We start from the raw sequence: 14863 nt of genomic DNA, 5'->3' as shown, positions 1-14863 counted from the left end.
TGTCCTGACTTCCACACAGACACTGTAGCATATGCGTACCCACACTTACAAATGTGCACACACATACACACACCTCTCTCATACACACACACAGAAGAGAAGGAAAGAAAAGAAACGAAACGAAACCAGGGGCCGGGCAGATGGCCCCTCAGTTAAAAGCACTTACTTACAAAGCCTGCCAGACTGAGGTTTAATTTCCTAGTACCCACATAAAGCCAGATGCACAGTGGTGCATGCATCTGGAGTGCATTAGCAAGGGTGGAAGGCCTTAGAACACCCATTCTCTCTCTCCTTCTTTCTGCTTACACATAAATAATAAAAATAGTTTTTAGCCAGGCATGGTGGTGCACATCTTTAATCCCAGCATTCTGGGAGGCAGAAGTAGGAAGATTGCTGTGAGTTCAAGGCCAGCCTGAGACTAGAGAGTGAAGTCTAGGTCAGCCTGGGCTAGAGGGAAACGCTACTTCAAAAAAAAAAAAATTTTTTTTAAAGAAAGAAGCGGAAGCCTAGTGTAATAGCACATGCCTTTAATCCCAGCACTCAGGAGGCAGAGATAGTAGGATTGCTGAGTTCGAGGCCACCCTGAGACTACATAGTGAATTCCAGGTCAGCCGGGACCAAAAAAAAAAAAAGAAACAAACAAACAAACTGAAGCTGTCAGGAAAGAAAACACAAATCACTTTGGGCCCCTGATGCTTTCTCATTCTGAACCACAGTGTGAAAAGTGTCGAGCCTCATAGGATCCCCACTTACCTGTCTCCTCCCCTGGGATCCGGGACGTGTTGAACAACCGCTCCCACTGGGCAGAGCAGAGCGGAATCGTGGATCCCAGAAGTCGGATCTGGAAGAAAAATGTGTCTCAAACCAACAAGCACAAAAAAGAAAGAAAGAAAAAAAAGCACCAGCCAATAAAGACCGGCCCTCAGTGCCGTTTCCTGTGCACACAGCCTGGCCTGATTTAATCTTTTCCAGCTGGTCGGTGGGGGGGGGCGGGGGTACACAGGAGACACACTGACCAGTGCCAGGTCCTTCCAAAATAAAACATTCAAATACACTGCAATCTATCACTTAAACGGCAGGGGTGTTCGAGGAAGAATCACCTTAATCCTCTTGAAACAAGCATGGCTACTGCTTTCTTTAAAACCACTCAAGAGGGTATGGTGGTGCAGGCCTGTCATCTCAGCTACTCTGGAAGCCAGGCCAGGAGGATCAAAAATTCAAGGCCTTGGGCTGGAGAGATGGCTTAGCGGTTAAGCGCTGGCCTGTGAAGCCTAAGGACCCCGGTTCGAGGCTCGGTTCCCCAGGTCCCACGTTAGCCAGATGCACAAGGGGGCGCATGCGTCTGGAGTTCGTTTGCAGTGGCTGGAAGCCCTGGTGCGCCCATTCTCTCTCTCCCTCTATCTGTCTTTCTCTCTGAGTCTGTCGCTCTCAAATAAATAAATAAATAAAAATTTAACAAATAAAAATTAAAAAAAAAATTCAAGGCCTCCCCATGTGGGTGTGGTGGCACACATCTTTATTGCCAGCATTCAGGAGGCAGAGGTAGGAGGATTGCTGCAAGTTCAAGGCCAGCCTGAGTTTCAGGTCAGCCTGCTTCCACCTCCCCAGTGATGGGATGAGTGTGTGCCACCATAGCCAGCTCTATTTAAAAATAAGTTTTGGGCTGGGGAGATGGCCCCTTGGTTAAAGGCACTTGCCTGCAAAGCCTACCAACCAGACTTGATTCCCCAGTACCTACCTAAAGCCAGATGCACAATGTGGTACATGCATTTGGAGTTCATTTCAAAGGCAAGAGGCTCTGGTGAACTCATACTCTACCTTTCTGTCTATCTGTCTGTCTCTCAAGTAAATGAAAATATTTTTTAATATTTTTGTTCATTTTTGTTTATTTATTTGAGAGTGACAGAGAGAGAGAGAAAGTGAAAGAGGCACATAAAGAGAGAGATAGAGAGAATGGGTGCGCCAGGGCCTCCAGCTACTGCAAAAGAACTCCAGATGCATGCACCCCCTTGTGCATCTGGCTAACATGGGTCCTGGGGAATTGAGCCTCAAACTGGGGTCCTTAGGCTTCACAGGCAAGCGCTTAACTGCTAAGCCATCTCTCCCGCCCAAAAAGATTTTTAAAAATAATAAAACATAGCCAGGTGCGGTGGCACATGCCTTTAATCCCAGCACTCGGGAGGCAGAAGTAGGAGGATCACCATGAGTTTGAGGCCACCCTGAGACTACACAGTGAATTCCAGGTCGGCCTGGATTAGAGTGAGACCCCTACCCTTGAAACGTCCCCCCTCAAAAAAAGAATTTCTCCCAACACTCAGGAGGCAGAGGTAGGAGGATCGCCATGAGTTTGAGATCCACCCTGAGACAACACAGTGAATTCCAGTTCAACCTGGGCTAGAGCAAGACCCTACCTCAAAAAAACAAAACAAAAAGAATCTCTGCAAGAGCAGCTTGCATACCGGTTTGATCTCCTCGCGGTCCAGCTTGCGCCTGTACAGCAGGATGGCGTGGATGGTGTTGCCGGCTCGCGCTGCCTGAATGTGAGTCGGGGTGAGATAGAGCATCTCCTGGAAGCAGAGAGAACGCTGGTAGGGGGGGAACGCTGGCCACGCACGGAACCTCCACACTGCCAAAGCAGGCCCACGGGCTCAATTCAATCCCACCTGCTATGTATGTTGTTATTTTTACCATTTTAAAAAATATCTTATGTATCTATTTAGAAAGAGGAAGAGAGAGCGAATGGGCGCACCAGGACCTCCAGCCACTGCAAACGAACTCCAGACGCGTGCGCCCCCTTGTGCATCTGGCTTACGTGGGTCCTGGAGAATTGAACCAAGATCCTTTGGCTTTGCAGAGTAACGCCCTAACCGTTAAGACATCTCTCCAGCGCCTATTTTTACTGTTTTGTGGGTGTGTATTTATGGCTGTGCATGTGTCACCATACACGCGTGGAGATCAGAGGACGTTCTTGGTACGTCAGTCCTCTCCTTCCACTCTGAGATAGGATCTCCTCTCCTGTCGGTGGCTGCGCATGCCAGACCAGTTTTGGAATTCTCCTCGCTCCAATTCTCATTGCTGCAGGGGCACAGGGATTAGAGATGTGTGCAATTTTAGGGTCGGTGGGTTCCAGTGGTCAGCCTTGAGCCATCTCTCCAGTCTGTTTTGTCCTGAAGCAGGGTCTCACCCTACAGCCTAGGCCGCCCCACAATTCATATGGTTCTCTGGCTTCAGCCTCCCACGTTCTGGGATTATAGGTCTACACCACTGTCCAGCTGTACTATGTAGTTTTCCCACACTTGGGAAGTGTTATTTTCTTAATGCTTTGTGAGAATGAAGTACCTGACTATTCTTGGGCTATTGAGATGCAACTGTTTTGCTCCCAAACATCTCAGTTTAAGTGCACAGGAAGGAAAGCAGGGAGAACCTAGGTAAGTGGAACCAAAGGTCAGAGCAGCCCCTTATATACAGCCATGCCTGCAACAAGTGAGTAGACACACTTTGAAATCCCTCATTTCCTTCAGCTGGGGAAAAGGCCCAGGAAAAAGCCAAGTGTGGTGGCACACCCATGTAAACCCTGCTCTCAGGAGGCTGAGGCAGAAGAATCACAAGTTCAAGATCAACTTGCGCTACAAGGTGAGACCCTTGTCTCAAAAGACATGCAAGAGGACTGGAGAGATTGCTCAGTGGTTAACATGCTTGCCTGCAAAGCCTAATGATGTGAGTTTGATTCCCCAGTACCCATGTAAAGCCAGATGCACAAGGTGGCGTATGCATCTGGAGTTTGTTTACAGCATCTGCAGGCCCTGGTGCACCCATTCTCCTTCTCTCTGTCTCTCCTTTCTCTCTCTCTGCTTATAAATAAATAAATGATAAGCAAATAAAGCTATGCATGGCTGTATACACCTATAACTCCGGTTCTGAGTAGGAAGGGACAAGAGGTCAGCCAGTCTCACTGAAAAATGGCGAGACCCAGGTTCAGTGAGAGATTCTGTCTTGGTGGAAGAGCAAGAGGAGGACACCCGATGACTTCCTCCAGCCTCCTGTGTGTGCACATCTGCACATGCACACCTCTCTTTCTCTCTCTAAGACAGGAAAGACACACACACACACACACACACACACACACACACACACACACACACACATATTCTCTCTGTCTTTCTGAACCAAAAGACTCAAGTACAGCTTTCTGGCATCTAGACATGGAAGTCCTGCTTGCCATGAATGTACTTTTGCAATGCAATCTTGTCTGCACAGGCCAGTCCCAGGAGCAACCAGCCGCCCGTGGAGATGGCCCCTGTGGCCCCATGGTATGATCCTCGAGAAGTGAAATGGGAGCAAAGGAACTGGGAATCCAGCCCCTGAGCTTTCCAAGGCAGCCAGCAGGGTCCCCAGGGTGCACTCAATTGGGGAGAACAAGCCACTCTATGGTCCCTTAGCTGCAGGAGGCGCAGAGGGGAACTCACCATGGCATAGTAGTTGCTGTTGACCATAAGGGGCCCACGGCCCCGCAGGTAGATATATTCTTCCCACCAGTCGCTCACCTACAGACCAAACAAGACAAGACAGATTCAGCAGGAGCTGCGTGCGCAGCGCCCGGGACCAGGCTCAGGAGCGCGCAGTGCTTTCTGGCAGACTCCAGCATCTCATGGGGGTTACAGGCGAGTGCCGCCACATCAGGCTCACTCTTGGTCATTTTTCAACTCCTAATCACTTCCATGGAAGCTGTTCCTTAAACCGGGGCTCCTCCTCTGTTTCACAATGCCACATCCCCTCTTGCCCCTCTCCAAACTACATGCGGAAGCTTGTCTGGCCTCTGCTTCAGTCTCTTGCCACCATCAGTAGCATCCAAACCCTGGCCATCAAGCCCAGAGACAATGTTCTTGGCTGCGAAAGGTACCAGAGAGGGAGGGGCAGGTGGTGGGGGCAGCCTGCTGCAGACACCAAACAGCTCATAGCAACCTTCTAGTTAGAAGACTAAGAGGCTCATATGCAAAGCAGCCCTGTGTGGGGGGGGGAGCGGGAGGTAAAGGCTCTGAGGAACCCTGTGCAGTCAGGAAACACCTTCATCACATGTGTACCAGGGTCCTCAAGGGTGGATGTGACTGGTGTCAACTAAAGTTCCAGCTAAGTAAGCCCTTTATACCTAAACTGGATATTGTCATATAGAAGCCTTCATCTAGACAAGTTTTTTTTTTTTTTTTTTTTTTTTCCCGAGGTAGGGTCTCACTCTAGCCAAGGCTGACCTGGAATTCACTATGTAGTCTCAGGGTGGCCTCGAACTCTCAGCAATCCTACCTCTGCCTCCCAAGTGCTGGGATTAAAGGCGTGCGCCACCATACCCAGCTATCTAGATAAGTTTTACATGGAGGCTTAAGAAATGGCTCAATCAGTAAAGTATATGCCTTGCAAGCATGATCCCAGTCCCCAAAACTCATACAGAAATGCAAGATGTGATGGTGCATGACTGTAATCCCAGCACTGGGGAGGCAAAAACAAGAGGAACCCTGGGGTTCACTGGCTATCTAATCTAGCCTAATTGGTGAGTTCTCCAGTAAAAGACCAAAGAAAAAGTGGGGCTGAAGAGATGGCTTAGCATTTAAGGTGCTTGCCTATGAAGCTTAAGGACCTGTGTTTGACTCTCCAGATCCCACATAAGCCAGACAAAGATTAGGCAAGTGCAAGGTTGCATATGCCCACTAGGTGGCAGAAGCATCTGGAGTTTGATTGCAATGGCTGAGGCCCTGGTATACCAATTCTCTCTCTCTCTCTCTCAAATAAAATAAAAATAAAAATTTAAGCTGGGCATGGTGGCGCATGCCTTTAATTCCAACGCTCAGGAGGTAGAGGCAGGAGTATTGCCATGAGTTCGAGGCCACCCTGAGACTACACTGTGAATTCTAGGTCAGCCTGGGCTACAGTGGGACCCTACCTTGAAAAGAAAAGTGAGCAGCACCCAAGAAACAACAGCAGAGGTTGTCATCTGGCTTCTACCTGTACACATGTGCACATGCATATAAACACATGCACATACACACACACTGAAAAAAAGGTTATATATGCATTGATACTTACATAATTTGTGGCCCACCAGGATTTTAACTTCAAATACCACTGCAATTTTGGTCCGAGGTTGACAGCAAAATCTTGGGCAAGTGCTGTCATCCGTTTAAAGTCTTCCTCCTTCATGAGGGGCCTCACAGATTCCAGATACTGGGGCAAGAAAACATCGGGCAAGTTAAACGTGTTTACCCAAGCCCACTGGAAACTTCTGCCGCACCTCAGAAAAGACAGAGCACGTTGAAAGGCTGGCAACCCTTCTCCATGTTGGTCTTCCCAGCCTGGAAAACAATCAACTCCCTCGAGGCTGAACAATGTTTTAGGGGAATGATGATTGAACAATTCAACTTTTCTTTTTTTCCTTGATTCTGCAATGTCTCTGAGAAAGTACATGTCTTTTTTTTTTTTTTTTTAACATGTCTCTTCTTATGAAAGAGACAGCGTTGGTACATCTGGGCCTCCAGCCACTGCAATTAGACTCCAGATGTACGTGCCATCTTGTGTGCACATACGACCTTGTGCGTGTGTCACCTTGTACATCAGGCTTACGTGAAATTTGGGGAGTCAAACAAACATGGGTCCTTAGGCTTCACAGGCAAGCACCTTAACTGTTAAGCTATCCCTCCAGCCCATCAACATTGTCTGATCCTTTATTGATGTGCAAAGTGCCCCAAACCCTAGCCTTCTAAATATTTAAGCTGATGCTCGTAGATTAGCAGGGCTCCCAGCCTGGATCACAGAAGGTTCTTTTTTCTCAGTAGGCAAAGTTTATTTAATTCAGAGAATACAGCTGGCCAAAGTGTTGAGATCAACTGACTTGATGCATGCTCAGCCCTCAGCAAGACATCTGTGTTAGGTCTTCCAGGGTGCAGGCAGCGTTGTGGAAGAGAGGCCAGAAAGCAAAGACAGTAAGATCTGGAGGATGGGGAGGAGCATACTGGCATGCTGTCTTCTGGACATGACACGGCCATTACACTCATGAGCTCACAGCAGCTGTGGTTTCCTGCACAAGACTGAGCCCATCACCTTTCCATCATGGATGGGGAGAGGCTCGTGAGAGCGCACTCTTCCCAGAGAAGCTACTGGCAGTTGACGGCTGCTGGGGGAGGGGCAGTCATGCTTGTCAGTGGTGCGGCCAGCCACTGGTGAGTTGTCCGTGATCTAGTCAACACTCCCCGCCCATGCTCATGCAAGCAGGCCCGATTTAATTCAGTGCATCTCACACACACACACACACACACACACAGGGACATGAGGGGCTGGAGAGATGGCTTAGCGGCTAAGGCACTTGCCTGTAAAGCCTAAGGACCAGGTTTGATTTCCCAGTACCCATATAAGCAAGAGGTACAAGGTGGCACATGCACCTGGTGTTCATTTGCAGTGGCTAGGAGGAGGCCCCGGTGTGCCCATTCTCCTCCCTCCCTCCCTCCCTCCCTCCCTCCCTCTCTCTCTCTCTCAGAAAAACATGTTTTTAAAAAACAAGATGGTCTTGCCGGGCATGGTGGCGCACGCTTTTAATCTCAGCACTCAGGAGGCAGAGGTAGGAAGATCGCCATGAGTTTGAGGCCACCCTGAGACTCCATAGTTAATTCCAGGTCAGCCTGGACCAGAGTGAGACCCTACCTCGAAAAACAAAACAAAACAAAATAAAAATAATTAATTAATTAAAAAAAATAAAAGATCATCTGGGGAGATGACTTAGCGGTTAAGGTGCTTGCCTGTGAAGCCTAAGGACCCAAGTTTGACTCTTCAGATCCCATATAAGCCAGATGCACTAAGGTAAGGCAAGCACAAGGTTGCTCATGCCCACTAGGTGGCACAAGCATGTGAAGTTCGATTTCAGTGGCTGAGGCCCTGGCACGCCAATTCTCCCTCCCCGTCTGTGTGTCTCTAAAAGCCGTGAAAGTAGAAAGGGGATTTGCAACACTGTGCTTGATGCCCTGGACAGGCAAATGCTCCATTGCTTAGTGTGCACTCATGCCCTGCCCTGCAGGGGGGGGGGCGTGTCTCATTAGCCACCACCTGGGAGGACAGAACTGGGAAAGAACCAACCCAGGACCCAGGGACTAAGTTGTTAGTTGTGGATTCAAACTCTCAAGCCTAGAAAGTCTTCTGCGTATAGTTCTGAAAACGGAGCAGAAGGTGTGAAAACCCTGGAGCTCCCACACACCGCTGGTGGCAGTGTAGCTGTTTGATAGCCTGGCAGTTGCTAAACAGGCTCAACACAGAGTTATGCCCTGCCCCTACTGTGGGACATCCAACCCCGAACCTGTGCACCTACCCCCCCAAAAGTAGTAGTAGACAGTGGGACAAAGAAAAAAAAAAGAAGTGGAGCTGGAGAGCTGGCTTAGCGGATAAGCGCTTGCCTGTGAAGCCTAAGGACCCCGGTTCAAGGCTCGGTTCCCCAGGACCCACGTTAGCCAGATGCACAAGGGGACACACATGTCTGGAGTTCATTTACAGTGGCTGGAGGTCCTGGCACGCCCATTCTCTCTCTCCCCCCTCGTTCTCTGTCACTCTCAAATAAATAAAAATAAAAAAAAAATTAAAAACATAGCTTAAGTGTACAGCAAGATGGACAGACAGGCTAGGTCCATCCATATGAGGGAGTATTATCAGCTACAAAGAGAACAAAGACATCTTTACCACAACATGAATGGACACGAAGCAGGGTGTTCAGAAGCTGGGCATGGTGGTGCATGCTTGCAATCCCAGCATTTGGGAAGTTGAGATAAGAGGATTACCAAATTCAAGGGCAGCCTAGGATATATCTTGAGACTCTGTCTCAAAAACCACACCAAAACAAGCAAGCAAAAAATTTGCTCAGGGCAAAAACTCAAGAACTCACATATTACATAACTCCATTCATGGAAATGTCCTGAGTAGACAAGCCTTGGAGACAGAAAGTGGAGCAGAGGTGAGCAGGGCCCGGGGAGGGAGAGGAACAGCTATGGCCTGATGGTTACGAATTCTGCTTGAGGCCAGGAAAAAGAAATGTTGACAATACACAATATTGTAAATTAAGTAATGCCACTGAGCTTCCTCTTGAGAATGATTAATACAATGATTTTTTAAAAATATATTTTATTTATTTATTTGAGAGAGAAAGAGGCAGAGAGTGAGAAAGAGAGAGAGAGAATGGGCGCGCCAGGGCCTCCAGCCACTGTAAACGAACTCCAGATGCATGCGCCTCCTTATGCATCGGGCTTATGTGGGTCCTGGGGAATTGAACAGGGATCCTTTGGCTTTGCAGGCAAATGCCTTAACTGCTAAGCTATCTCTCCAGCCCACAATACAGTGATTTCTTAATGATAACTCTAGTGTTATGAGTGTAGTACAGTGATTCCTTAATGATAGCTCTAGTGTTATGAATGTGTCCGCCACAATTTAAAACAATAACAGAATACACTCACAAACTACTAAACTGAAAACATTAAGTGAGGGAGCTATATTACATGTGAACTACACCTTGACAAAACTGCTTGCCTATGAAATACAACACCTTTTTAAAAATTACTTATTTATTTGAGAGAGTCAGACGGACAGACACATGGACATTATGGGCAACCTAGGGCCTCTTGCCATTGGAAACAAACTCCAAATGCATGTGTCACTTTGTGCATCTGGCTTTACATGGGTACTGGGGAATCGAACCTGGGCTGGCAGGCCTTACCTGCAAGCATCTTTAAACATTGAGCCATCTATCTCCCTAGCTCTAAAATAGGAATGTCTTAAAAAAAAAAAAAACACCTTTAAGATGCAGTAATATTAGAACAGGAAGATTGCTGGGCTCACTGGTCAGCCACTGTAACCAAGCAGCAGCAAGCTCAACCCCAGGTTTAGTGACAGGCTGTGTCTCGAGGAGGCAAGGAGGAAGAGAGATGGAGGACGACACCATAAGGCCCTCTTTTGGCCTCCGCAAGCACAGGAGTTACGTGCTTCTATGTGCGTGCATGCACACATACACATACACACACACGTACACGTGTGCACACATACATACACACACAATTGAACAAGGGCTGGGGATACAGCTCAGTGGAAGAATGCTCACCTAGTATGTGTAAGACACTGGAAGAAAAAAAACATTACAGTGGCTAGGAAAATGACTCAGAAGTTAAGGGCCTCTCTTTCTCTCTCTCAAATAAATAAATAAATAAAAATAAAATAAAAGGGCTAGAGTGATGGCTTAGCGGTTAAGGCATTTGCCTGCAAAGCCAAAGGACCCTGGTTTGATTCCCCAGGACCCACGTTAGCCAGATGCACACGGGGGCGCATGCATCTGGAGTTCATTTGCAGTGGCTGGAGGCCCTGGCGCGCCCATTCTCTCTCTCTCTCTCTTCCTCTCTCTCCCTCTTTCTCTGTCAAAGAAATAAATAATAAAATATTCAAAAAGAAGTTAAAGGCACTGCTTGCAAAGACTGCTGGCCTGGGTTCAATTCCCAGCATCCACATAAAGCTGGATGCAAAGTGGCACCTGTATCTGTGACCTCAAACGCTCCTACGACCATGGGAGGCTGAGCCAGGGCAATCTGAAGCCACAGACCATCTAGTCTCATGTTCTGCTGCAGTCTTGACAGTTTGTGTGCGGCACAAGAGACCCTGTCTTAAAGGTAGAGCGCACACACACCTCCAAGTCGTCCTCTGACATCCACACATGCACACAAATAAAAATCCTAAGGAAGCCGGGCGTGGTGGCGCACGCCTTTAATCCCAGCACTCGGGAGGCAGAGGTAGGAGGATTGCCGTGAGTTCGAGGCCACCCTGAGACTACATAGGAAGTTCCAGGTCAGCCTGACCTACAGTGAGACCCTACCTCAAAAACAAAACAAAACAAAACAAAAATCCTAAGGAAAAAAAATTCTCACCCCATAAAACACACTGCCGAGCACTAATTAGGGGTCAGGACTATAATTTACAGTCAAAATTAGTCACAAATCCTGAACCCAAGGACGCCAAGATCTCAGTGAGGTTGAATCATACCTACCCTGCTCACAGTGTCTTTGACGGCGGGGACAGGCAGGCGAGGCAGGGAGGTCTGGAAGCTGTACAACATGGGTCTTCGGCCCGAGAAGACTTTGACCATAGCCTGAGGAAACAAGTCACGTTTTCAAAAAGGAGGCATCTTCACAGAGGCAGACCAGAGTTCATCCGCACCTACAGGCAACTGCTGACTTTTTATGGGTTCTACGCATCCATCCTCCACTGTACACCCTCGGGCCTTGGCAAATCAACATAGAAACCTAATAAAACCAGGGCTGAATAAAATTCAAGGCTGAGAGGCTTTGAGATGGAGAGCGACCCAGTGTCCTCCCCGGCTAGGAGCCCTGGGTCTAAGACAGCCCACGCTGACAGTACTTCTGCACACAGGTGCTCAGCACCTTCGCCCGCTGCCAGCCCTCGGTTTGGGGTTGGTTAGGGCTCTGGGTGCAGGGAGTAAGGCCAGCTGTCGTGCCAGGCCCTCGAGCCATTCCTCCCACCACATTAAGCCATGTGAAGAGATGATCACCTCCCACATCTCGCTGCAGGGTTGGGGGCCTGGCATAGGAGAGCTGCTGTCTCATGCTACCGAAACAAAGGTGCCTCCACATTCAGGTGTGGGTGGGCTCCCCTGTTCAGGAGCATTGGGACACAGGTCAATACCAGCCACAAAGGTCATCCTAGGGAATCTCGTTTAACCATTTAATGTGGAATCACCACCATCTCATCTAGACATTAAATCCTGCTGCTGAGCCGGGCGTGGTGGCGCACGCCTTTAATCCCAGCACTCGGGAGGCAGAGGTAGGAGGATCGCCGAGAGTTCGAAGCCACCCTGAGAATACACAGTGAATTCCAGGTCAGCCTGAGCTAGAGTGAGACCCTATTTCAAAAAAATATATATATATATCCTGTTGCTGTGGACATCAGAACACTCACTGGTAAAAACAAAACATTGGTTTAGGGGAAAAATGGAGCCCAGGGGTGTGCAGTGGGTACCAAGGTGCCCCCCCCCCGAAGGTCTGGGGCAGCAGGACCAGCTTATAGCTGTAGCTACATGTGGCAAGTGAGCAGAACACAGGTGGCCAGCCTGTAGGTCCACACGAGCAAGGCCAAACTGACACACTTGTTTCACCCTCACTAATAAAACTTAGAAGGAAGGCCCAGTGTGGTGGTGCACACCTTTAATCCCAGTACTCGGGAGGCCAAGATAGGGTTGCTGTGAGTTCAAGGCCACCATGAGACCACACAGTGAATTCCTGGGCTGGAGTGAGATCCTACCTTAAAAAACAAAAACAAAACCTGAGGGCTGGACAGATGGCTTAGCAGTTAAGGCACATGCCTGTGAAGCCTAAGGACTCAGGTTCAATTCTCCAGGTCCCACGTAAGCACGATGCACAAGGTGGCACATGCATCTGGAGTTATGTTTGCAGTGGCTAGAGGCCCTGGCATGCCCATTCTCACACACACTCTCTCCCTCCCTCCCTCTCTGTGTCTCTAATAAATAAATAAATAAAAATAAAATCTTTAAAAAAAAAACCTGAGAAGCAGCCCTGGAACAGACTTGCTTTAACGAAAATCTCACCAGGGCAAAATTCATTAAATCATTTCTAAAACTTAGGTTCACAAAGTACCTGTTCATAATAGCACCTAAGACTCAGCAAGGCTGATGGCAGTGGAGACTCATGGCACGTGGGCAGGTGTGCATATGTAGGTCACATGGGCAGCTGGGGGACAGAGTTCCAAAGACAGAGGCCACAGACTGAGTCTCACCTTGCACAGCCACTTTTTCAGAAAAAAAGAACAAGAATAAAGAAAAAAGAAAAAGGAAAAAAAAGTAAATGGAAGCCAAATGTGATTGCTCACACCTGAAATCCTAGCATTCCGGAAGCTGAAGTAGGAGCAACGTCATGAGTTTGAGGACAGCATGGGCTACAGAGTGAGTTCCAGGTCATCCTGGGCCACACTGAGACCGTGCCTCAAAACAACAATAAAAATTGGCCAGGGAGATGGCTCAGCAGTTAAATGACTTACTTATAAAGCCTGCTGGCCTGGGTTCAGTTCCCTAGTACCCATATAAAGCCAGATGCATAATGCAATGCATATGCCTAGAGCTCGTTTTCAGTGGCAAGGAAACCTGGTTTGTCCGCGCTCTCCATACACACATGTGCGCATGTGCGCGTGCACACATGAAAAACTAGTTGGGGCTGAGGATGTGGCTCAGTTGGTAGAGTACCTGCCCACCATGCAGGAAGCCCTGAGTTTGATCCTCAGCACTGAATAAGCTGGACAAAATGGTGCACACCTTTAATACCTGAATTTAGAAGGTGGAGGAAGGAAAGTCAGAAGTTCAAGGCTAGCCTCAGCTACATGTGACCCTCCCTCAAAAATAAAAATAAATAAATAGGGCTGGAGAGATGGCTTAGCCGTTAAGGCACTTGCCTGCAAAGCTAAAGGACCCAGGTTTGATTCCCCAGGACCTATGTAAGCCAGATGCATGCACAAGGTGACACATGCATCTGGAGTTCATTTGCAGTGGCTGGAGGCCCTGGCGCACCCATTCTCATTCTTTTCTTTTAAATTACTTTTATTTATTTATTTGAGAGCAACAGACAGAGAGAGAAAGAGGGAGACAGAGAGAGAATGGGCGTGCCAGGGCCTCCAGCCACTGCAAACGAACTCCAGACGCGTGTGCTCCCTTGTGCTTCTGGCTAACGTGGGTCCTGGGGAATCGAGCCTTGAACTGGGGTCCTCAGGCTTCACAGGCAAGCGCTTAACCGCTAAGACATCTCTCCAGCCCCCATTCTCATTCTTTATCTCTCTCTTTCTCTGCCTCTTTCTCTCAGATAAATAAATAACAACAAAATATTTTAAATAAACAAACAAACAAACAAAATGACATAACTAGTTAAGTATGGACCAACCTCTATGTTAACCATATCTAACTTAAGGAGCTCTTGGGTTCAGGGCCATGCTGACCTGGGGTCTATGCTGGAAGGTAGAATGAGTCGGGCAATTCAGTGTCCTGCTCAGCTACGGAATTCATCGAGAGCCTGACTGTGAGGTGACTGAAAGCCTTTGAAGACCTGGTGGGTGGCACTGATACCTGTCATCCAGCTTGAGCTACAAACTGAGCAGGACGGGGACAGCAGAGCTCTCTGCCACCATTAGTCACCCATCCTCCCCAACAACTCGACGGCACTGGGGCTGGAACCCAGTGGCCTAGAGCATGCCAGGGAAGTACCCTACCACCGACCTATATCCCCAGACACCGTTAGTGAAACTTCCCTTAGCCCCACACATGCCTTACGAGGCAGAGCTCTCTGGCAACAAAAGACTGCAACCAGGCCACATGCCAAGGGGCAAAGGAGGAAAGGTCTCAAGTGGGTCCCTCTCTAACAAGTGATGCCAACACACAGCAGGGCCCCCAGGCGAGCGCATCGGTTACCATCCAGATCCTGGTGCTGCGGCTCATTTTGCCGTGCTCCGCGAATATCCAGCTGTGGTGGGACAGCAGCACCTTCAGGGTGTAGCGCATGGAGACGATGAGCACCACCCAGAGGCCCGTGCCAAAGAGGATGCCGCTCACGAGGTTCTTCGTCTGGCTCGTCATGCGGCCCCTGCGGGGACAGGCCCGGCACAAGCTGTCAACGCGTCAGCAGGAGAGGGGGCAGCCGCAGCAACAACTGCCGAGATGCTGCAGGCCGTGGGGGCGAAGCACTCTCCAGAAATGAGGTGCCACGGTGTGAATCTGAGCCCGGCCTACCGCAAAACAAGCCAATCCTGGGACCCCACTGTCCCAGGGCTCGCGCGTTCTGCCGCCCCA

The 14863-nt window shown here is 48.9% G+C and overlaps 1 protein-coding gene across 1 annotated transcript in view; it reads right to left on the bottom strand.

Moving 5' to 3' along the window:
- The window catches only part of Cpt1a (carnitine palmitoyltransferase 1A), an 85371-nt gene that overhangs the window by 40026 nt on the left and 30482 nt on the right, over positions 1–14863 (bottom strand). Inside the window, exons 4-9 of the mRNA XM_045156738.1 lie at positions 14486–14657; positions 11048–11149; positions 6076–6213; positions 4467–4544; positions 2460–2567; positions 754–841 (exon numbers count right to left, since the gene is read on the bottom strand). Of these exons, the coding sequence (XP_045012673.1) occupies positions 754–841; positions 2460–2567; positions 4467–4544; positions 6076–6213; positions 11048–11149; positions 14486–14657 (686 nt within the window). The remainder of the gene's footprint in view (positions 1–753; positions 842–2459; positions 2568–4466; positions 4545–6075; positions 6214–11047; positions 11150–14485; positions 14658–14863) is intronic.

This window comes from Jaculus jaculus, chromosome 1 (genome assembly GCF_020740685.1).
Source record: "Jaculus jaculus isolate mJacJac1 chromosome 1, mJacJac1.mat.Y.cur, whole genome shotgun sequence".
Lineage (NCBI taxonomy): Eukaryota > Metazoa > Chordata > Mammalia > Rodentia > Dipodidae > Jaculus > Jaculus jaculus.
The sequence above is the reverse complement of the archived record's forward strand: the minus strand, read 5'-3'. Positions and strand labels throughout refer to the sequence as shown.